Here is a 24,731-nt window from a genome sequence, read left to right as displayed (position 1 = left end):
TACTCATCTGAAGAAGTCTTAAAAATAACCACAGACTACCACACAGGGCCACAAAGCTGCAAGGACAAACAAGGAGACTAGATTACAGACTCTAAACCTAGAAGATGGGGGCTCCCTGTGTGGCAGCAGGTGGTGGTTTAATGGGACCACCCACCTCAGCAAAGAGCCTAACACTTCACACAGGTAGATTTACCTGTCCTGCCTCCGAGGTAGCGTGTTTCTGCTGAATATAGGGCTAGCGGAGGGCGAGGAGAGGGGACTGATGAAAGACAGGAAAGAAAAAATAAAACGCACAACAGACACAAAAAAACAGCAAAGTTTTAGAGAGTGAGGTAGATGAGGAATGTCTCAGAACATAACTCAATAGCAAGGACTCTTCTGAGAGGGACGACAGTGATACCACAGCTTTAAGTCCAGTTGATATAATGTTTCCTTTGAGACATTCTCATCAGATTACACAAACTGTCAGAAAGGCATCGGCTACTGTATTAAAAAAGAAACCAAGGAAGACAAAAGATTTAACATTTCTACTTTGGCTGAACACTGAAAGGCAAACATGAGGAGACTTTACCATCATAGCTGCTTTATTGAAATCATCCTCATTTTAGGAATTTTAAGTAGGAAATCTTTAGAGTTGTTCAGGAATTTCTAAAGCTACACAACATGCATATTTCATGTCTTCTTTTCATTTGCCAATCATTAACATATAAGAATGTATCTCATGAATACCAAGAGCTTTAACCACAAAAGTATTCATGACACTTGAATTTTTATATTTTATTAAGAAACAGCCATAACTTTAAAGTATTTCATTAAGATGTTAGAGAAAATATTCACACAGCTGTGACATGAGGAGAGTTTTTTTTTTTAAAGAAATAATAATCCAAAAGTTTTGTTTGCATTTTGTAAAGCATACACCCCCGTCCCAAGTCTTTGGTTGCTTTATCAGTATTTTTTTCCAGGATTGTTCTTTATTTAAGTCAATCCATCAATAGGAAAACAATATAAAAACAACAACAATCAAAATCCTTAGACTGCAAGCACCAAGTCTTACCAGGGGAATAGTTATGCTGAGGTGCAGCATAAAGTATTGCTGCACACTATTTCGCCATAGGGTTCAATTCTGCTCCCACCTGACTGGAGCATCTATTTTCGCGTGTTAAAGGATCCTTTCATTGCTTGTGGCAAAAAACTACGATTGATCATTCCCATAATTCATGACTAATGTTCTCCTTGACCTAAATATTATTGTAGATGGAAAGCCATGTATTGATATGTTTATATTTTTGCCATCATCAAATTAACTTATATTGGGCTACGATTAATTAACTAGATCATTTCTAGAAACACTAGGTTGCATAGGTTGCTTATTTTGGGTTCCCTGAGTCCATATGCCTGAATACAAATATATGTGCTCAAACACTTCTGATTCTTTTTGGTTGATATTTCTAACTTTTAGTCGCAAAAAATGCCACCTAAAAAGAATACAGTTTCAAGGGATGTTAATAATTTTGTGTTTTTTAAAACATTAAGAACAGAAGTTCACATAATACATGGGTACTATAAGTCTGATCGATATATCTACTGATTTATATCTATAATATTAAAGTTTCTCTCAATGATGTCAGCTCTATTTAACTTTAATGTGCAGTAAAAAATGTTACCTCTGAAACAGAGCCTGTTTCTTCATTTCCAAATGAAAAGTACAATGGAGTTTGCTGTACAGGTTGAAAACATTTACCACTGTAATTAAACCGAACAATCTGTCACCAACATATGACTGTACCGATATGCCCATATGAGATCTTCCTTGTGTTTTGCAGAAGAAAATATTGCAGTTAATTCTTATTACCGTAAATTGTTTAGCTAGAGATAGTGTGGATAAAATAATATCAACCTGCTGATATTTTGTCACATTCGAGCTATGCAGCACATTATTTTCTCTTTGTAACTAAACATCAACTGAATCATATTCGGGTGTGCTTCTAAGGCATAGTAAAACAAACACAGTTACAAACTAATATGTGTCAAACCGAGACATAATATAACTTAGAAAATTATTTAATAAAAATTTTTCTGTGAAACTTCAAGAAAACATTCCAGATAGAAGATTAGAGAAGAAATCCATTTCCTGATTATTAGTCTTCTATAACTCTATATTTACGCCCTCACCTCTCTGACATGCCGGTCTTGACGCTCCCGGTCCGACCCAGAGCAGACAGTGTGTCCTCCCTGTGGGTCCCCTGTCCTCCGCCACCTCCTCCGGCACTGCTAAGACTCATGTCAATGGACTCACTGCTGGTGTGCATGCTGCTGACGGAGGGAAAGCCCACACTGCCTGCGCAACCATGTCCACCCAGAGTGCCCTCCCTGCTCGGGACAGAGGAGCCACTGAAGGTGGTTCCCCATGTCAAGCTGTTTGAGGGACCAGTGGAGGAATAAATTGATCCTGGGCTGGAGGCCTGGAAAATAAATTCAAGATGAGGTTTACCATTTTTATAGAAGCTCTCTCTGGTACAAAAATGACCTGGGATGCTAATATGAAAGAAGGCCTTCAATTATTATGCCAGCCAGTGGCTGTATTTGCAATATATGGTTTAAGTCCCAGAATAACCTCTTTGCTCCTTAGTCTTGTTTTCATTTTCTTTAAAAAAAACTATTGCTACGTTCTTAAGCATAAATGTTTATTTTTTAGTCCAAATTTCAGTGGCAGTATTGTCATATGGAGCGTCCACAGTTCCAGTCAATGTAAACTGAGGCTTAAATAATTGAATAAACTTTTGAACTGTCAATTGTTTGTTAAAACAGGCCTACTCTTTAGACAAACATCACCCCATGTGTCATCATATGACTCATAACTAGAAAGATCAAACTTATGAATCATGTGAGAGTGAATGGAGAGACAGTTTGAGCATGCTCAAACATATAAGTTTCTGAAACCATTAAGAATCTCCTGTTTGTCAAAGGGGAGTCTTCTTGGCTCATCCGTGCTCTACCTGAACCTGAGTTGTGTAAAGAAGTCAACGTGTTTGTGGTATTAGAAAGGTGTGAACAGAATAATCCTGGCATCCCTGACAAATTCCTCTAAGTAGCTCTTTAAACACACTCCCACATTTAACACTGTTAGAGTTTATTCTTGTACGAACAAAGGAAACAATAACGTCTAAACTTTTAGACCTCTGACTACTGTAGGTGGGCAGCTGTCTTTGAATGAAATGGCTGAGGTATTAAAGGTTCCAAGAAGTTTTGACTATGGATATTAACATAAGACTGAAATTGATACAATAGTAATTAAATTAAGAATTAATAAAGATAAAGATATCTGCCATCAGCAAGCATGACGTAACATTCTACCCAAGAAAAACACAAATTATTTATTCAATATTTTCAATCAATGAACAATTTACAAAGATATCTTAAAGTGGGAATTCATTAATTTTAAAGGATTTGCTCTGGTTGACCATAAGAGTGGCTCACCTGCTCGCTGCCCAGAGTCCCTGTTCCTGAACCCAGAGCTCTGCCTCCGCACAGGGGGCTACCTGACTCACTGTCCCCACCTCCCAGCACTCCATCAGGGGACTCTAGCACTGTAGGAACATGGTTCATGGTGGCATGGGGATTGGAGATGACGGTGGAATTCTTCAGGTTTTCAGCAGTGGTGACTGGGGCTTGTTTACTGGCCTTACCACCAAATAACCTAAAGATATAAAATAGATATAAAAGAAAACAAGAAGGTAAGTGTTGTTAAAGGATTGTGAGAAAACTAAGGTTAGAACGTAGAAACACTTAAAAAGGTTTGTTCTCAGTAAAAAACAAAGCAAATAAAAGAAAAACTCAACTTTTCTTAAATAAAGCAGTCAAAAACAAATGGGAGTATTTAGAAGACGTAGTAAACCTATTATTAACAATATTACAATTTTATGATAAACAGGGCATTTAATCACAGTATTTACAATTTATACTTTAAAAACTGTATTTAAACCCATTATAAGTAAAACTACATATTGATAGTGAACCAAACAATCCTTAAATTATACATCTGTCTACTTTTAAACCTAAAAGTATCGTTAAGCAGTTCAGATGCTAGATGTGACAGTGTGATCTACCATTAATAAGCTACAATGTCTGTGTTCTGTGCTTTAACTGGATACGTTTCAAGGCTTTCTTCATCCTGCTTAGCAGTCTTGAGAAGGGCCATGAGGGAGCAATGCCAGGAGAGGGAAAAGGTGCTTTGAGTTTCTAATTTTATCTAAAAAATAAGCTTTTTATAATCCTATAATGAGTAACAGAGGAAATGGTGCTTAAATCTGACAAAAGGCCAACATAGGAAAAGACCCACAACTCTCTCCTTGTTCCTGGGTTACAGTTAATCGGCGGGCCGTGATGATTGAAGCTGCAGTGGGGGATAACAGCATGAGGTTTTCTTTGAAGAGTTATCACTCCCTTACATTAATGAGGGCAGAGTGCTGAGGTAAGACTCAGCTTCCATTACAGAGCACCACACCCTCCTGTTACCCCCTCCAACCACACCACCAATGCGGAGGCTTGGCAGCTGATCAGCTCAGCTCAAGGCCTCAATTCACAATGCCCTCATTTAACCTCAGATACTGTGTGTGTGTGTAAAACAGGCCCACACGTGTGATCCCTTACTTCACCATGTACTGTGACTGCATGATTAAGTCTTTCTGTGAGTGTATCATGGGGGTGAAGTCAAGCCCATACAAGAGGGCTTAGAGTGGCTCATCGGTGAGCTGTCAGTGTGTCTGAGGAGGGGTGTGCATGTTCACCTTCGCAGTGTAGGTGAGGAAACCTGCTGTCTTCCCGTCACTGCTCCTCCTCCGCTCTGCATCCCACCTCCGCTTCTCAGGTTGTCGACATCAGAGACGCCCTTCTCCCGGTCTGTCTGATTGGCCAGCAGGCCCATTGAGCTGTTGGGCTTGCTAATGCTAAAAGAGTTCTTCCCGTGAGAGGTAACAGAGAGCACGGCTGCCTCGATGCTGCTAGTGGACGACCGATTGCCATTTCGGGCGGCTGCTCCCGAACGACTGGGTCTAGGCAGGCTGCGGTACTGCAGGGTTGAGCGGGCACTCATTGGGAGGAACCCGTCGTCATGGTGACTCAATGCTGAGCCTCCATCCGGGCCACCGGATTTTAAGCCACCTGACAAAGAGCGTGCCCCGGATTTAGGCATCTTCCCCAAAGTGGCTGACCCACTGGTGATGGTGGCACCGCTTGCTGTAACCATGGTTACCATGCCGGTACCTTGCTTCTTGAACCCGAAGGTGCTGGTGGGGGTGCGGGTTGACAGCATGTGCGTGTGGGATTGCGGGTCTGAGATGGTGTGAGTGAGAGGGTTCGAAGTCGTTGTGCGGCTGGTGGGAACCGAATGCTTTTTGGCCTCGTCGCCACTGCTGCGTCCTGCATCTGAGGGCGAGCGCTGGAGGCCATTAGAGCGAGGGGAGAGTCGTCCTTTCTCTGACACCTTTACATCATCAGTTTTTGCTGCAAGAAACATAGGGAGTTTCACAGAGTTGATGAAACGGACACAAGCATCTAGATATCATTACAGCAGCTCTCGTACTACCAAAACGTTTTCACATTTAATTACATTGCAACCACTAAGTGTCAGACACAGCACCCATAGGAGTGGCCAAGCAAGGACCAACATGCACTGAGGGGTGGCCAAAACGGAAAAAAAAAAAAAAAAACTGTTTAGGGTCAGTCTACACTAATCACAGATTACCAACAGGGAAATAAACAATCAAACATCCCTATTTACCAAAAGAATTCATCAAGACAGACTAGATATTCATTAAATCCTCGCTACTAAATCTATACACAGATTTATACATGTATGTTGTCTAAATTAGTCAGGGTTTTGCATAATTTATAAATTAAATTGGTTGAGCAGTGATTTTTCATGGCTAATTTTATAGAATACTAGTTTGTGACAGCAGAGACACAAAACATTCCCTTTTCCCCATAAAGCAGAAAACCTAGTTGTGAAAAGAGCTTAAATTCTGCTTATGTATTATTTAATATATTATTATTTATTATTTAATATACTTTGGTATGTTTATGTGAATATCTAAAAATAACTGTCATCCTGTGGTCTGAAAAACTGAATAATCAAGTTAGTTGGAACATTCCCCCTGAGAGTATCACTGCTGCCACCCTCTGTTTTGGAGGTGAACTGTTTGCTCTGGAGGTTCTTAAGTATGTTTCAATGGGAACAACAAATCGCCTGGTTGGGATAGCCACAGATTTACTATGGGTGGCCATGGCCACCCCTGCGCCCCCTTCTAGGTCCACCCCTGCACCTATGTAAAACGTTCAACATCAGAAGAAGCCAAGATCCCCCAACTCTGAAAGGAAATCTGGAAAAAAGGATAAATTGACAAAACTAATAACTATGCAATCTGAAATCAGACCTTTATGGAAGAGTAGTGAGAAATAAGCTGTTATTCCACATGGCTTGTGGAGTTTGCCAGAAGCCATGTGGAAAACAGTGCTCTGGTCAGATAAAAAGTAAATCTTTTTGGCTAATATACAAAACATTAGGTAGTGGCAAAAGACCTGTATGATAACATAACAGGAAACATGGGGGTTTACTGCAAACTGCATCAAATACCACAGATTAAAACTTGTCTACAATTTCAAAACAAAATGTATAATTTATCACCTTAAATCTTTCTATATGGAATGACTGATGTGTGTATTACCTGAGCTATGGTTTTTCAGGCTGGCTGAAGCTGTGGAGCCTGTGCTGCTGGTGCTTTTTGTCCGGGGTGACGTTACCCCCACCTGAGCGGTCATGCCTCGTCTCCAGGAACCAGTGTTGGACACAGAGGGCGTCTTTCTTCCTGAGCAGCCCTTGTCAGACTCATCAGAGACGTCACAGTTTCTTCGACTCCACTTGGAACCCGTGTCCATCCTGACCCCCGTATCTGGCCCCCCCTCGGGTCTCTTCCCCTCGTCTCCTGCCCAAACTTGGTGGACTGCTGTGGAGGCAGAGTGCTTCTCTGCATCCGTCACAGGCTGGAAACACACACACAGCAAATTTAGTCAAGAGGCTCTAAGACGTTCTCAGTTTAATACCTACAGCCACTGTAATGAATAATCTAACCAGCAGGATTTTAGAACGTCTGATCTCATCGGGCTTGAGTACTAAAAGTTCTGGTAATCTGAAATATGAGGACTACAATTTCATGTCAGGGCAAGACTGGAGTCAAGTCTGACAAAAAGCAGATCTTCAGATTATTGAATACTGATTACTGCACTGATAATAACCTTCTCAAGAAAAAAAGTAACCATTAAAGGCCAGCTAATACACTGTTGAAGGATTACAGTTTGCCATGAAAACTTTCCTTCTGAATTTGCATAAAGGAGTTAACCAAATACCCATTTACAGATTAGCTTAAAGCAGCTGGTGCTGCATCTTTCCAACTGTATAAACAAACAGATAAATAGCTGAAGGTGTTGCAATGGCTGCGCTGCAGTTGTCCTGGCAACACTTTTAAAAAGCTGGAAGCTGATCTGCTTTGAGATTTGAAAAAAACAGAGTCAATCCAATGTGGACTCGCCTGAGGACAGACAGAGCAGACTTGGTTACCTGCAGTCTATCATGCAGCTGCACTGAGAGAAAGACACTCTTTGTACTTTCATTTATTTTTCAATCACCATCATGACCTATGCTGTAATAATGAGGGGTCAGAATACACTGGATGGCTTCAGATCAGTCATCATAGACTGTGTACAATATAAACAAGAACCCGCTGACATTTTTATGACCCGATTACAAGCTGCAATAAATATCAAAGACTGACAAACAGGCTTAAAACATGTTTACATATATTTAAGAGAGTTTCCCCACCCCAAAGCAAACAAAAGACAAAGTATTGACTGACATGGCTTCTGAGTTCATCTTCAAGTTCTATTACAACTTACACAAGACTCAATCTTTAGACCAATTTATCTCTGTAATTTTTGACATTACTCCCATTCCCCCAAAATACACTACTTAGCAAGGCTTTAGGAATGTGTACAAAGCTGCCTGTTTACTGTTACGAAATTCAGCCAGTAACAGCAAATTCATTTTGAGCACTATCTGAATATTTTTCTGATGTCACTGATGTTTGGTCATTTTTGATTATAAGAGTTAATAATGTGGACCAATGAAAGCTGATAGAGTGCCACTCTGCTAGATACATATTTATAAGGGGCACAGAAAACACACTTTCATCTATCAATACAGTAATTTACTTCTTAATTCCTTATGTTGGAGAATTGCTCTACTTTTTTCAAGCTGTAGAACCAAAACTTAATTAAACTAATTATATACAAGTGTCCAATTAACACCTTTAAAACTTAAGCTTCAGTTATTTGAAACATTTAAAACAAATAATTAACCAGTTTGATTCTGTATTCATCTTATTTGCTGGCCTAAATAAGGGAACCATCCTATGCAGTTAGATTTGACTGTCGGATGCACAGAGGGACTTTTTGCATAAAATTGTGTTTTGTTTTTTTGGTTGACCTACCTGTGTGTTGAGGCCTTTGCGCTGTGCTGCAGGTGTGTTGGCATAGGAGGAGATGGAGGAACTGGTGTTGATGTCATCTGTGTCAATGTTGTCACTGATGCCACTGCTTACTGAGCTGCTGTCATCCCAGCTACAGGCAGATAGAGAAGAGGAATGAGACTCTCATTAGTCCATGCAAACAATATGCTTTGAGAAAAGATGGAAACTTTGGACAATGTGAATATTTATTGAGAACAATCATAAAACTGAAGAACAAAGAGAAAAAACAGAACATTATCCTGTTTATCATTGGCTTATTCAGCAGAAATAAATGAGTTTTGAAGATTTCAAATATTCTGTCACAATTTTAATTGATAGCTTTAGACACACACATAACAAGTATATCATTATTTTCAAATCATCAAGTTTGAATGTTTCTGAATTGATATAATTAAAAAAGTTTGACTTTCAATAAACAGGAAAAATAAAACAGTTAATTTAAACAAAGAAAAAACAGACATAAAAGGAGAATCTGGTGACTGCCTGCTGATTCTTCTTTTATTCTCTATTAAACTGATTTCAACTTGGATACACACACACACAGGCCCACAGACACGTCTGAATGGGGCTGTCTATCAACTGAACAAAGGCTCATTTGAGGGGTGACATCATGGTGTGCTTGTGTGTCTGAGCTTTTCAAATAGACCCATATGAACAGAGCAAATGTGCCAAGAGTTAAGGATATCTGTAAATATGTCTGTGTGTGCTGGTGCGTTTGTGTGTGTCTGTGCTTGTATCCGCTTGGGGTCTTTGGGGGACAGGAAGCCCAGCCGGTTGGCAAACATTGCTCTGAAAGGAGCAGAGGGAGGCTGATGAGGACAGCCAGTGCAGGGCTGGCTGCTCTAAAACATAAACAAACAGTACACTCTTTCTTGATAGATGAAAAACTGAATGTATTTCAAATTTCATTCAATGCCTTGCATAGAGCTTCCTTTTTAAACAACAGTCGTAAATTTATAGTTGTATTCCCATCCAGCTGATTCGAGTAGCCTAAACCATGTGCCTAAATTTTATAAAGTTAGGATGAATGAATGAATAACTTATAAAATGGAAAAAGAGCACACAGTATTATGAAAAGTCTAAACATCCTGTGTAAGATGAATTTTTCAGATCCAAACGGGCTTTAAATTAGTTACATTGTCACTTCGATGGCACTTTTTTTTTCTGAGGTAAAACACAAAAAGAAAAAAAAAATTATTTTCCTCTCTTTTTCACTGAATACATCAAAATGCTTTCTTTCAGTTTTAAATGCATGACATATGAATTTAAAGTTGTATACAATTTCAAGTTAAATCAGATTCCAAAAAGGTTGGGGATAGAAATACATTTTCTGATTCTTTCACAAAGGTTGTCTACTAATCATTATTTAGCAATATGTGTCAAACCACGATCATAAACAACTTGCATGCAACATCTGGTAGCGTATTGTGTTAACTTTGCAATGTATTTCTACTTTGCTTATCAATAAGGTATTTGTCTTCTTGGATTGACCCTTACTGTTCTTTATGTTCCCATCTGACACAGATCTTGCTGACCAAGATCCAGAAGCAGATAGGAGTAACATTTCCTGAAATAGTCGATTCTTTAAATGTATTACCTCAACCATTCTTTTCTGCTATTCAAAATGTTATCTAATCATTTAAGAATAAATAAGCTTGCAAAGATGTGTTGATATAATTCCCTATTCTCCCACCCTGCAGAATCTGTTAGTTTAATCTCTAACGTTCTGCTCTCTCTGCTTTTTCTCATAGTAGCTTATCCTTGTCTGTTCCTGTTTGGCTGCGACACCATCCTGGAGAGGAATATCAGCTGTGCTGCTGCCATCAACACCTTTGTTTATAGATGTTCGAGATCGGCCTGTTTTTCAGTGTGGTCCTGTTTCTCTGGCTGGGGGTAGCTGGATGTGCTCTCTTTGTCCTCTGGTGTGGTGGTTGGCTCTGGGCTCGTTTGCCTGCCTGTGTGTTTCCTGGACTGGGCCGCCTTTTACAGTTGCTTTTTGTATCTCTGCTTCTGTTTCCTTTAACCCTAGTCGGCCTCGGCAGATGGCCGCTCACACATAGCCTGGTTCTGCTGGAGGTTTCCTCCTGTAAAAAGGGAGTTTTTCCTCTCCACTGTCGCTACAAGCATGCTTAATGTGAGGGATTGTATTTGAGTCAATGAGTCAATGCAATCAACTGGTTTTCCTTAGATAGAAAACTTTGAATCAATTTGACGGAGGCATCTCTACAAAAAAAAAAAAGCTACATAAATAACTGGAAGGAGCCAAATAAACATAACAGGCATTTAAAAAGCAGGGTTAAATATCACCAATGGTGTGAAACAGCAATGAAACTTCAAAGATTATTTAGAAAATCTCCTAAACAATTTTGTCAATGTAGGACCATTATGAATCTAATTTTAACTGGTAATGATTATTGTCATTAATTGTTTGTATTTTAGGAGAGATGTTTGAGTTTTATGCAAATCCCAATATAGTCACTATGTGTTAATTTTTTGTTATAAAAGGTGTGGTAATAAGCTTGCAATTTGGGAACAAACGGGTTTTGGTGTCAAATAGTTCTTTGCATGTATAGCTGATGGTTCAGGGTGACGTCTTTAGTCAGTGTCTGGGTGTCAGATAGGACTGTAGACCTGCTGATATCTTGAGTAACAAACCAACCAAGTATTAAGGAAGCATAATTGGGCTGCATTATTTTATATGACGACAAAATCGTTGATAAGGCAATGCCCTGTTCAATCCTATATATTCATTATTTGTGCCCTTTTTAATTTTTTTTTTTATAAATTTCAGAGAAATTTGAAAAGCATGAGACCAGGAGTGTAAAATGAGTTATGTTGGCTTGAAGTGCTCACTGACTTTATTGCTCAGTACTCCCATACTAATATCCTCTTGTTTTGAATCAACCATCCCTCTGGTTCCACCTATGTACAAAGGTAAAACATACACTGCTTTGGTATATACAAAACCAAAGCAGTGTTGCTCAGTAGTCAACTTGCACGCCCAGAATTTTCCCACCAAGGAGCAAGCTCACATTGTAATTATGGCTTCAAACAAAGAAACTAAACAAAAACAGACATTTTCAATGGCAAAATTCCCAGTTTCAGAAAACCACCAAAACCTAATCAGCTGGTTGGTTCCTGACAAACATCAGACCAAACACATCTCATGCTTTGAGAGATGACCCGACTTCCTCCTGGATGCACCAGAGGAATAAGTCAAACTTAGATTAAAACAGACAGAAAAGAGCTGAAGGATGAAGGGAAACAGAGCAACCTGAACTGGTTCAACTCATCCTCAGAGCCACAGGGGGGTGTCCCACACACAAAGAAAATAAATATCAACAGCTTAGTATTAGAATAAGAGTTTTCTAGGGTGATTCAATATTTCAAACTAAACAAAAAAAAAAAATCCAAAGATCAGTTGGGAAATGAAAGAAACCACAAAATGTATTTTCTTTTGGCTACTTGCACAATTACACTCATTGTACCTACCCATTCAGGATGCCTGTGTTGCTGTGGGAACCAGGTCGCGGAGCGTAAATGCCAAGATGTACAGAGAGCTTCATGGCTCCATGCTGCTGAAAGGCTTCACTGGAATAAATCTCTCCTCCCAGTCTCTCTCACTCTAAACTCCCCCAGTGTCTCTCGCTCCCTCTCTCGTCCCTGACGGAGATCCCTGATCAGGCTTCTTTGTCAGTTGCTGCACCAGTACTTCATCCCCCGGGCACTGTTTGTATCTGTCTACACTGAACACCACACTGAAAGGAGCAGAGCTGAGGACCTGCCCTGCTGCTGGTAACCTGAGCCTCTCTGGAGACTGTTAACCACTTCCCTGCTGCAGCAGCACTATTAATGCTGCTCAGTGAAACTTACACAAACACACCCTGAGCCCTAAATAAGCCACTTGAGCCTAAGAAGTATCAAACAGGCTGCACAAGTCAAAGCCACACGATCGCGGACAGATTGAGACAAAATGACAATCCTCATCCCCCACATGCTCTGCTGTGTGCTTCCCAGCTCTGGTTTATGTAGACTGGGTGTCTGTGTGTGCAAGACTGCAATTTCCCAGACAGATCCACCCTGAACAACTGACAGGCCAGCGCTAATTAGAGATCAGGCCAAACAGCAGGGCCCAGCCCTCAGCCTCTTGCTGGCAAAGCAACCCGCCTGTTACCAACCGCGGAGCTCTTTACGACCAATCACAGGAGATGGAGAGATTAACCACAGGTTGCCCCGAGAGAGTAGCGCTGCCAAGCGCAAAAAGTGGAGTTCAATATCTAATGGATCATAACCAAAGGGTCAGTCATATAAAGGCTTCTGGGTTGTTGAAAGGTTGGACTTGAGAAAAAACTGACTCTTAATTTTTATTTTAAGTATTTTAAGTAACAAGTAAATTTCTTCACTGTGAGATCAATAAAGTCAATCAATCAATCATAAGAATCTTCCTCGGATTATTGTTATTAATAATATTGACATAAAGAGTTTGAAGGCAAAGTGTAGTTGCCTTTTAGAGCTAAATAAAGTGAGAACTGCACTTAATCTCTATATAATCTACTTTTTCCATTGGTGTTTTACAATTTTGCTGTTTAGTAATACCTACAATTGGCATATCACATGGCAGCAGCTCAATGAGGTCATACATCCAGGTGTAGTGAAGAGAAACTTGCTGAAGTTTATAGTGGTATGCCAAGGGTGGGAAAAGAACCACATGATGATTTTTATTTCTGTGATTGTTGAGGACTTGTTTTAGTTTAATTTGTAAAGTTACATTGAATGATAAAAGTGTTTGTCAATAAAACTATAATTATTACTACAGATCAGCTAAACTGGAGGGTAAAAAAGTTGGATTCATTGCGCATCCCTGACAAGGTGTCCATTATTCATCAGAATGAAAGAAGCCTTTACTATATCATTTACTAAACAGGCTAAAAGGCTCACAGATCAGTCTGAAAACGGACAGTAACAAAGACAGAAATATGTCCCAAATCAAGACCTTCCAAACTGGAACCTGAACTCTTTCCGGGTCTCATTAGATTAGGTTTTCTGCTCTCCCAAGGGGATCAGGCTTCAGGGGCCAAATTTCCTTAAAGAGAAACACAGTGTAGTTGGAGAGATGGGGGTTGGTGGTGATGAAAAAAGCCTCCCAAAACGGAAAGCCAATAATGGTGTCTGTGAGCGTCCTGAGAAAAAGGCAATGTTTGTTTGAACTTTCCCTATATGAGGCTCCTGGGACTGTGGTCAGTTGGACGATTGGTCTGTTGGTCAGTTCAATGCACTAACAACCCAATCAACTCTGGCAAAAGCACAAAGGGTAAGTGCCGCAGAAATGTACACACAGACATGCAGCTACAACAGAGCAGCCGGGCAGAAGTAAGGGGATTTCCTGCATTTGAGAGGAAACTACTGGTCTCCTCACCATGCAGCCGTATCACATAACCCCCAAATCTCTGTTTGTCAGAAGCCGACAGACAGAAGATGGAGGGAGAGGAAGACTCTCAGACAGAATCTCATTGGAGGAAATAGATAACATCTCCCCAAAGCTGTAAGGTGTGTTTTAGGTAAACAGACAGAAGAAGAGCCAGTATGTAGACTCCACATTGAACTTTTAACATCACGAAAAGCACACAAAACAATGACAAGAACACCACTCTATTTTTAGTGGCGGGATATCCGGAATTAGCCAAATCTATGCTGTTAAATAACAAAAGCTGAATCCTTCAAGCCCAGACATGATCAAAGTTGTTAGACTGGGATTTCTAATGTTTACAGAAATGTTACAAAGGCAGAAAACTGTGAGAACAATGTGTAGTCCACGTCTTTCTCACTATACCTATCTATTTTTATGTTTTATTGTATTAAAAGAACAATAACCATGACGATGGTACAGTATAATAGTAACAATTTAATAGCATGATTGAGGCATTGCTTAAAAGTTCCTTTTTTGTAATACAGAAAATCCTTCTGATGACTGTGGCATTTCACAAATAAGTAGTTTTTGTTGTCCAGGTTTGAAAAAGGAGAAACACTTTTTGAATTGCATGGTCTAACTGAAAAAGATGAAGAAAAAAAGTGGATGCTGGGACATTCCAGGCAGGATCCCAGGAGTCCTGCGGTGTGAAAATGACACAGCTGTCTCTGCTCTGACAGGGAAAGCTGGGAGTGGACAAGACAGCACGATGAGGAAAGGTCATCTTCCTGCTTCTTCTGCTCGGTCTGGTTGTATGATCCAAAAGTCTCCTGTCCATGCTGTCACACCTTTCTGATCCATGTGACTGCCTCTCATCCAGTACTCCATGTACTTCTGAATATTTGCTTTCTTTTTAGGTTTGGGGGTTTAAAGTGTAAACACATAACTCCTATAGATGTGTCTGACTGACCCCGAACTACAGAGAAAACACGAAATTCTGAACACATGTGATGTACTTTGCTCTTTCACAGACATGCAGCCCTCTATGCTGCATCCAACTCAATGAAAAGAGCTCTGGGACAAACAAGGAATTTCTACCAGGGGTGCAGATGCCCTATATAAAGACTGTCGGCAAACCATGAAACCCATTTCCACCTCAGTGCTACAGCAAGGCTGTAAATGTTGTTTGTTTTTTTCTCCTGAGCTCAGAGAAATCGACACCTGGGGGGGCAGTTACATTTTTTTATTTTATTTTTTTTATAATCTCTTTAAGAGTCTCCAGATAAACGACACTCTCATTTAAAGAACAACATATTCAGGACTTACAGCTGGTGGTGAACCACTTGTTTTTTTACCCCATATTTCCCATGTGAAAAAATGCTGTCTTGAGACAAAAAAAATTTTCTGCAGTCTGTCTCAAGTCAGTAAGCACTGTAGACTGTTTCCCTGAAGAGCTTTTCTGGTCTGAAACATGAATCAGGTTTAAAATGCATAGTTGCACTTTAAACTATTTTGCCTCTCATAAAGTTTAATGAACATACATACTGTATGAAGCAGTCAGACCTACCTTCTATATAGCAATAAAACCCTCAAAATAGGAGAAATCTGCTTCTGTGCTCTAGCCATTCATATTCTAAACAGACCAGAAACAAGGGGTTAAGATTCTTCACCTTTTAGTTTTTCTCTAGAAAGTTGTGGCTTGGTAGCTGATACTATGTGCTTTACATTTATTAACCTAGGGTCTTTGAGTCTTACAAGGGCTGACAAAGTCCAAATAGACAAAATAAATAAATAAACCAGAAAATACATTGGAAAAATAGCAACCAAAGTTCAGGAGGCAAATAACTTAATTCTCCTGATTTACAGCCCATTGTTCTATTAAAATTTCCATTTTTAGAAAGGTTTTTATAACTCACACTTATTCCTTCCTTACAGTATTTGAATTATAAAGCATCCAACTAATTTAAAATTATAGCTGTTTATGGTGAATGCTGAATAGCATATCATAAAGGAGGGACGTGTGGGTGTTTCAAATTATTGGAACATACATCCACAGTCTAAGTGCCTTGCACAGCAGGCTCCATAGTTTCAAGCCAGCAGGACTTAAATCCAAACAGCGCTGGGATGCAGCGAAATGCAGCTTTCAGCATAGCTGTAGCTGGGAGGTAATTACAGCACCTAATATCTGAAGGGCAGTAAAGGCTTGGTGAAAGATTGGATTTCTGCTCTCATTTGCCGACCAAAAAGTCATTTATTTTTGCATGCACACACAGATAAGTGTCGACTGTAAATAGTAATTTATACTCAGAGCTGGCAAATAAATTAAGAGTAAGAAGTTCCAGATGTAAAGAGAGAAATAAGCTTCCTTAGCTGGGAGGGGTTTGATTCTGTCTTAGAGATAAGAAGTGCTCCGACATGCAGGGAGATGCTTCTTCGTATTATTAAGAGGGATCAGCTGAGGTAACCTGGCGAGCCAGACTGATCATATGTAGTATTGAAGGTGTAAACATTGCGGGGCTACTGTGATTGAATCTGTTCAGAAAAAAAGAGGGAAATTCAGCAGAACCTTCCCAAGCTGAAGGAACACCTAGTGCCAAACCGCCAAAGTTTGATTTTGGCCAATCGTGTTATCAAGTGAAATAGCAGCGAACGCCATGAGAAACTTTGAGCAACTTACACTTATATGTTCTTACTGTTTCTCTTTCAAAGATAAAATCATCATTCCTTGGACAGGGCAGCTTTTAAATAAGAATGTGTCACAATATTTGGTTGTTTCATGTTAAACATGTTTATGTTACAGAGCAGTGGGTGAAAAGGATCCAAAAGCAAAGATCTGGAGTTCTGGGCTTATGAAAGGGAATGAGGACTGGTGCGAGAGCAAATTATCCAACAATAATAATTATCACTCTTGAAGCAAAGCATAACATTAACATAGCTGGAACAGTGGAGCAGGTGGAGGCGGGATTATAGAGAAACAGACAGAGACTGAGACGCAAACACATAGGAGCAGGTGTTTGAGAAGCAGAGGAGTTGATAAGGTTAAAAGCACTTTGTTCGTCTCCCTGAGGCCAACAGGCAAAATGTTCAAGTCCAGACAAGAGCGATAACACACTGGGGCTTGGACCATCTGTATATCTTTCCAACAACCTCTGAACTGCTGCAGGTGGGACTCAAGTCCTCAAGGGGAGAAACTGGACAAAAAAAACTGCTTCAAAAAAATAGTCCGACGCACACTGATTTACAGACATGCTGTACTTCACCTATGATGATTTATAATCATTACTCATAACGAGAAATGATTTTAAAGAGAAATACAGCCGTGAGGGGTTCTTTCACATACAAAACAGCCAAGGCGGATTGCTGGGAGCCTAGTTTGGGAAACAGACACATCAGCTGCAGCTTATCAAGTGCCAAAAGATTACAGAGTGATTCATAGCAAAACAAATGGGCTTTATGACTGTGAAAAGTTAACCAAATAGAATTGCACAAACTGAATTGTGTAATACAGTGTGTCACATAGCTCTGAGGTATAGGTCAATGAGGGTTACTGTTTCTTTACACTATGAGCCGTTAGTAGAATAATAAACGAGGAGCCTTTCTATGCAGTGCTAACGCAGCTCTGTGCAAAGACTTAAAGGATTAGGAACTCAACAATTTAGTTAAGCAAAGGTGGAAACTGTTTTATTGTTTAGTAAATTTCAAACGGCAAAGCAATGCAAAAGCATGATGGCTACAGTGAAAAGATAACGAGCACGACGGCAGACAGAATCAGGGTCTAACGACCACTAATGAAGGTGTCTGTTGGTGGATTAAGCCGATCGTGCTGTGTTTACTCTCAGATGAATCACATAATGCCCATAAAACCACAGCAGTGGCCAACAAAAACCTAATCCTACAATAGCTTAGTTCTTCTCTAAGTGTTCCTTCTTTTTTGTCAATGGAGAAAGTATGTTTGCCTTTTTCTGGATAAATACTATTATAGAAATTACTATAACAAGAATTTTTTTTAAGATTTTTTTTTTTCATCGCTACAATCAAATGACCAAAACAAATTATGCCATTTTACCATGTTTTTCCTCACTGCAAGCTTCCCTGTAAACCTGCACTGGAAAAAATCTAAATCTATAAAACCCATTTCTTCTTAAAATAAGTGCATTTGTTCTTGAATTGAAAAGGTTAAAGAGATATTTTGCCAATGGAACGAGACAATTTACATTTAAAATAAGAAAACTCGATTATATTGTCTTGTTTCAAGTGCATTTTATCAAAATATCTTATTCTAAGAGTAAAAATACTCGTTCCATTGGCAAATCATTTCATTTACCTACTCAAATTAAGGGTAAATACACTTAATTTAAGAAATTTTTACTTATTTCTAGATTGTTTTTCCAGTGTGAGATTTTACACATGACAAGTCGTCTGCCTCTGTAGAACCTCTCAAATTGAAAACCAATAATAGTTTAAACTAAATCCTAGGAGAAATTCCTAATTTTTCCCTTTAAATAATAGCAAAGTTTAATGAACAAACAGCAAAAACACATCAGTCTTTTATCCGAGTTGCAACATTGGGAACCAGAATTATTTTCCAAGTCTAACATGAATGCACCAGGGCAAATTTTATCACGTTTAACCAAACATCTATTTTGTTTGTCCTCACAGAGAAAAAATACAACTTTAACAAGACCCAGGTCAAATGACTGCAGAGGTAATGAGGAGACGAACTTGATAGAAAGGGACAACAGTGTTGTGCCACTTTACTCCAAGGAATTAGGTCTTAAGAACAAATTGTTGTTCATTAATCAATCTTTTTATGAACTAAGTCTTTTAGGATAGACAGGTGGCGATGGTAATCCAGCAATATACGACTAATAAATCAATCACCTGATGTTTCTAACTAGGCTTATACCAGCTCACTCCGTTACATTTGCTCTTTATTTTTCCGACACAAATTTTCGAGAAATCTACTCCTATTTATAAGTTTTACTTAATTAATCATCAAGCAGCAAAAAGATGCATCTGTTGCTTTTCAGTCTAATAAGAACCATTAGATTTCTGTCAAGTCCTCTGTTTTAAAACTAAAAGTAGAAGGTAACAATTGACCTTCAACTTCTAGACATCCCTATTTGTATTTTGTCTTCTTACGGTCATATTTGCAACAATTTTTTTACGTAGCTGTTGGGTTTATAATGCTGCAAAAGTCTCTGCAGATGGACCAGAATGTTTGGACAGACCCACAGTGAAAACTGGCAAACTGGTGCCCCTGATAAAACTATATGTGACAGGCAATGAATAAAAGATGAAATATTGACAACAAACTCACCTCCTTTAGATCCACTAAACTTCCTTTGAAGCTGCAAGTTTAACTTGGACAAAATACAACTGGAATGGAAGCTGTTAATCTGACTAGTAGTTTATTTTATTTTTTCTAATTTGACATTTAAAGTCAACTTAACATTTTAATTATACATTTGTGTCCCAGTGTGCTACAGAGGATACACAGCACCTCATCTAAAAAAAAAAAAAACTGCTGGTGGTGGCGATGGGGGGGTTTGTGCCTCTACAGCAGTTTCAGACAACAAAGACCTCTTCTCCTTTTGTCTTCTTTAACAAAGAGGATTCAAACCAAAGGACAGACTATTACAGATTGCTTCCTCTTTTCCTCAACCACAGAGATTAATGACAGGGATAAGAAAGCTCACACACACGAGCAAACAGCTTCTATTCTCTATTGTCTCTGCTTCGGCTCATACATTAATGGCCCGTTGTTTCATGACTCACTTTTTGCTTCCAGATAATACTTTAAGGAGAGCTGACAAGATTTTGCATTGCCAACTGAAACATTAGTCATCTCTCACAGCTGCAGTTTTGCACTTGCTTTACACTCAGTGTTTTCCAGATGCACCCCCCCAAGCTCATTAGTCCAGGTTCTGGTTTGATCCGGGAAAAAAAATGGCATGACGGCTTTAAAGGTTTTCTGAGTGGTTTTTAAATGTGAACCTCAGCCCTTTGAAGCCCATGACCTCAGAGTCCAGGGGTCACAGCGTTTTTTTACCCCAGCACCACCACGTGCACACCCGACACCTTCTGGTATCCCCTGCTTCTACTGAGAGGCTTGGCTGCAGCACAACCAAAGAACACTGAAAAACAAGTCTTGGTCTAAGCCCAGGTCACAGTCAAATCCAGAACAGATTGAACAGATGTCTTTACTTTTGTGTGACGCTCATAAATAAATAGAAAAAATAACAAACTGCTCATGCTCATTTTTCCACCTGGATTATGCTGAACCATTAACTCAATTTTCATGACTCAAATTAGCCTAATTATTTTACAAGACAAAACTTACCAGCCTCTTTAACCCTGCAGTGCTAATACTTTCGATTCAATATGCTAATATATTTCATCCATCGCTTCCTGAAACCTTTTAATTAATCGAAAATTTGAAGCAGTAAGCAGATTATTCAGACATTCCTGTAGGGGTTTAAGCGGAGACCAACCTCTCCTTTTTCTGCTGTCTCTTTCTTAACAACATATTAACCTGCAAGACCATCATCAAAGAGGTGGGAAAAAACATCAGCAGTTTCTCTCAATTATAAGCCTCACAGAGAGGCATGAAATAAAACATAAGAAGTCCCCCAACTTTCATCATTTGTCCCCGTTTAGTTTTCCACTGCTCCTTACACTCTTTAATCAAAACAACAAAGAGGGAAAATAGCGAGATGGTAGAAAGAAATTGAGTTCTGTTTGAAAGAGGACAGGAAATGAGTTGAGAAGAGAGAGATGAAAGGTAAAGGAGGTTAGTTTGTGTTAAAAGGCTAAAAGAGCCAAACGCGTGTTTGTGTGTGTGTCTGTGCCGGGTGAATGGCAAAAAAAGGTCAAAAGTCTTGAAGGCAGGAAATTAGCCACACCTGAGGATTTAAGCTTAATGGTCCATGGAGCAGATACAGATGCAGTTTAAAGATGCAATTGAAAATTTTAACAGCGTTTTAGCCAGTGCAAGTATTAAACATAAAAACCCCCAAAAGGACTTTTTTTATTTTTTTTTTTATCTTTTTGCCATATTTGAAGATAGTTTATCAGAAAATGCAGAACCCAACCACACGCTCTGTGTGTTTTCATCCAAAGCAGGCCTTTGTCTGGCTTAATTTACCCAATTTTCATTTAGAGCCATCTCCATCCATTCGGCCGTCCATCTTCATATCATTTCACTCCCTCCCCCATCGTCTTTCTTTCTTCCAACCCCCTTGTCTTTCTTCAGCTACATGGTGGGGTGCTGCTCAGCCTTCATTCATTTCTGTCTGTCAACAAGCCAAATCCTTCTCCAACTGTCTGACAGGACAAAGGCTGCTCCAAAATTACAAACACTGACTAAAAGTCTCACACAAGCAACAGAACCTTTGTCAATCTTCTCTCTTTTGTAATTATCAAGAAATAATCTAAATGCATGAGCAGAGCAACACAAAGCTTTGCTCATCACAAAGGTTTAGAAGGGTAATATCTAAAATTTCCCTTCCAATAATGAACAGAAAAAAAAGTGGGAAATACTGGGAAATACATTAAAATCAAGAAAGATAATCAACATTTTCAAATGCTATTGAGAAAGGTTTTCTCAATTTCTGCTCCTAATATAGTTTGAGGCTCTGAAACTGGTTCATATCAACCAAGTGTTGTATCTGACATCATGCTTTATGTTTGCCAACACCATATTTCTTTATACATGTGTAAACAGAAATTGGTAAATAGTTTAGAAGTTTGAAAGATTACAAAGGCTTTCCAGGCATCACACAATTATACATAAACTTTATCTATACTTTGAGAACAAAGATGCCTGTATTCAGCATCAATAAATAACTGCATTGTCAATTATTGAACAGAAACACTGGAAACGCAACAAAACAGAAGATTAATCTCCAACTCCACAATTTGGAATAATTTGTATCAAATGGGTCTTGGGAGGTGAATCAATAAATGGATCAAAAGGTAAAGGAGCATACAACAATATGAAAATAAAGATAAGTAAAATATCAAAAGAATAGAGAGAGAAAGAGCAGGTGAGATGCCTTCATCAGATTTTCTTAACCCACCTATCAGCATCTCCCTGTCCTGACGAGGTATTCCGATGGAGCGTCTCTCGAACGGCAGCCATGCTGTCAGGCAGTCGGTTCAGGCGGCGAGTGTACAGACCCAAACCTCCATCAGTCATGTAGCTGAAAAACATCACAAAAGATTTTAGTCTCCAGCATGTATATTTGAATAAAAATAAGCACAGAAAGAAGAGAAAAAAGGGCAGCAGAACACTTTGTGACAAACCAAAGATCACCACAATCTGGTCTCTCTCTGATAGATCCTTGTTTGTCATTTATTTCAAGATTTAGAGCTTACATCCATGTAGTTTTTAAGCTGGAGCAAAGTGCCCATCAAGCAGAACCAAAAGGCTCCAACACCAGCACTTGTGAAAGCAAACTAGAGGGCACAGATTTCTATCATGTGGTGAAAAGAAGAGGCTGTGCAATAGACAGAGGAGGAGTCTGTTATTTGTTCCTTATAAAATCATTAGAAAAAAGTTCTGTCCCTGCACTGCTTATTAAATTCTGATGAATAGAGGAAGTAGCAATAAATCATGGTACAAATATAGAGAATATCTATATATAAACAGCAGGTTAAATGGGCCTTTATTTCATTTCATAACAGAAAAGACATGGTTTATGGAGCAATGACGTAGGCAGACAGCTAAGGCCTGAAAAGTGATGCCAAGAAACTGAACCCTTAGAAACATTCCCAGGAGAACAGATAAGGCGCTAAGTAAATCGCCAAATATTTACCTGCAGCGATCACTGATAGATCTAAACAATCTGAACAACGTTCAGACGGTGAATGCTTTCTGTGTTAGACTGGAAATTCTGTTCGGCAAGAAGCAGAGAAAAACAAACTGGCCAGTAAAACGCCTTCAGTGTCAAAAGCAAAATGAAACCCACAAATACAAAGTTGTGCCTGCATGCATTTACAGTATACACAAGGTACAGTGTATCTCACAAACAGTGCCCATTTGTGTGAGCTAATGTGCTGCCAAACAGAATTAGTGTTACCGTAGGTCTAACATAGTCAAAGTTGACAAAACCAGGTTTTGGAGTCAAACAAGAGAGTGCAAAATTTTAATAAATAAAATTAAATTAAAACTTTGTTACTTTTATGGGAGCAATGAATAAAAAGTATAAAGGATCGTTATTTTATAATCAATAATTACATTTTTTGCAGTCAGTTACATTTCCGTTACACCAAGTTGATAAACCAGTAACTTGAGGGACCAGATCACGTTTAACCAATGCTTACAAAATTGGACCAATCTTCCGATTTCTTTGATGCTCTCTGCGAGAGCACCTTATTTTCTGCATTTAAACAAATCAAAATTACCTGAATTTATTATTTTCCAACACTTTAAAAAAAACATTCAAATAGTAGGAGACTGTATTGGCTGCTGCTACCTGTTTTGGGTCATGTGACTTTCTCTGTGTGGGAGGAAGCTAAGGGGTGCATGACTAAAATGGTATTTAAGACAATAATAGTAAATAATTCTCAATAAAAAAAAAAAACTACATTTGTGTAAGCTTGCTGCGCTCATTAACACTGAAACCAATTAAAATACATTTTAGAAATCTTTACCAAGTCAAATCAAAACAAGGAGTCAACCTGCTAACATTATATAATGTCTCTAATCCAGAGAAGGAGCAAAATGTAAGTTTATCTAAGACTAGGGCTGTATGTTTCACGTCAGATATATCTATAGCAGCAAATGTTAAAGTAATACATGTATTACAGAAGATTTAATAACCTCAGCGATGTTAAGCAAAAAAATAATAAGGGGGTCCTATTCTGATATTAATATCAGATATCGGTCCAATATTAGCTAAAAAACTAATATCGGAATTTACTGGCTGGCATTGAAAATCTCCCATTTATTTTTTAGGCTGAGTTTAAGTTTCCATAATTCATTGGTTAATATTACAGGGGCCAATTGTTCTTATACCTTTTGTTGTTGCCTATGGCTCTCTTGTGGTAATATCGCTTGATCAAGCCTTTTCTAACAGTACAAAATAAGCAGTGAAATTATACATAATGCATGCTTATATTGTATCAGGTCAATACCTGCATTGGTTAATTCTCAAAGCTGCAATATCTATATTGTATCGGAAAGAAATAAGTTGTATTGGGAGATCCCTAAAAATAATTACTTTTAAATGTAGCAAGGTGCAGCTTTTTTGTGCATTTTTTCTAACCACCAGAGAGGGAGGTCAAAGCTGGAAATTGATTGATTGATTGCTTTATTCAATAGACTCCTGGTCCATAAAGAGATGATACAAAACACAAAGAGTTTATACACAACAACATGATAAAAAAAAATTAAAAATTTAAATTCAATGACAAAATAAGGGTCTAATTTCCATTTAGCACAAGAACATACTAGCAGCAGACACGACAGGGAACATATGTCCCAAATTAACACATTTTGACATTTATTTGCCTCATTAAAGCTTCTAAACCAATGAAGAGAAGTTTTGGTGGAAGACAGTGAGTAGATATCCGGTGCTTATAGCACAGTGCGACTTATATAGATGTGCCATTCCAGTTTCTCAAAAAATGTAGTGGCCGCAGCTTAGTGAGGTGCGCCAGAAAATACGGTAATTTTCTTCACACCCCCTTCTCCAACAGTAACATATCATATCTCTACAATGTATATATATATATATATA

General features: G+C 38.9%; 1 protein-coding gene across 7 annotated transcripts in view; it reads right to left on the bottom strand.

Annotated features, from left to right (window-relative positions):
- The window catches only part of nav2 (neuron navigator 2), a 101,594-nt gene that overhangs the window by 17,989 nt on the left and 58,874 nt on the right, over nucleotides 1-24,731 (bottom strand). For 6 of the 7 annotated variants that reach the window (XM_015373376.1, XM_015373377.1, XM_015373378.1 and 3 more), the window contains 7 exons: nucleotides 22,068-22,190; nucleotides 8,541-8,670; nucleotides 6,723-7,038; nucleotides 4,788-5,502; nucleotides 3,478-3,697; nucleotides 2,173-2,462; nucleotides 194-259 (listed from right to left, as the gene is read on the bottom strand). In XM_015373376.1, coding sequence (XP_015228862.1) covers nucleotides 194-259; nucleotides 2,173-2,462; nucleotides 3,478-3,697; nucleotides 4,788-5,502; nucleotides 6,723-7,038; nucleotides 8,541-8,670; nucleotides 22,068-22,190 — 1,860 coding nt within the window. The remainder of the gene's footprint in view (nucleotides 1-193; nucleotides 260-2,172; nucleotides 2,463-3,477; nucleotides 3,698-4,787; nucleotides 5,503-6,722; nucleotides 7,039-8,540; nucleotides 8,671-22,067; nucleotides 22,191-24,731) is intronic. The other variant, XM_015373380.1, reaches the window with a different exon arrangement.

The sequence above is a fragment of the Cyprinodon variegatus genome, unplaced genomic scaffold, assembly GCF_000732505.1.
Source record: "Cyprinodon variegatus isolate N-32 unplaced genomic scaffold, C_variegatus-1.0 Scaffold86, whole genome shotgun sequence".
Taxonomy (NCBI): Eukaryota; Metazoa; Chordata; class Actinopteri; order Cyprinodontiformes; family Cyprinodontidae; genus Cyprinodon; species Cyprinodon variegatus.
The sequence above is the reverse complement of the archived record's forward strand: the minus strand, read 5'-3'. Positions and strand labels throughout refer to the sequence as shown.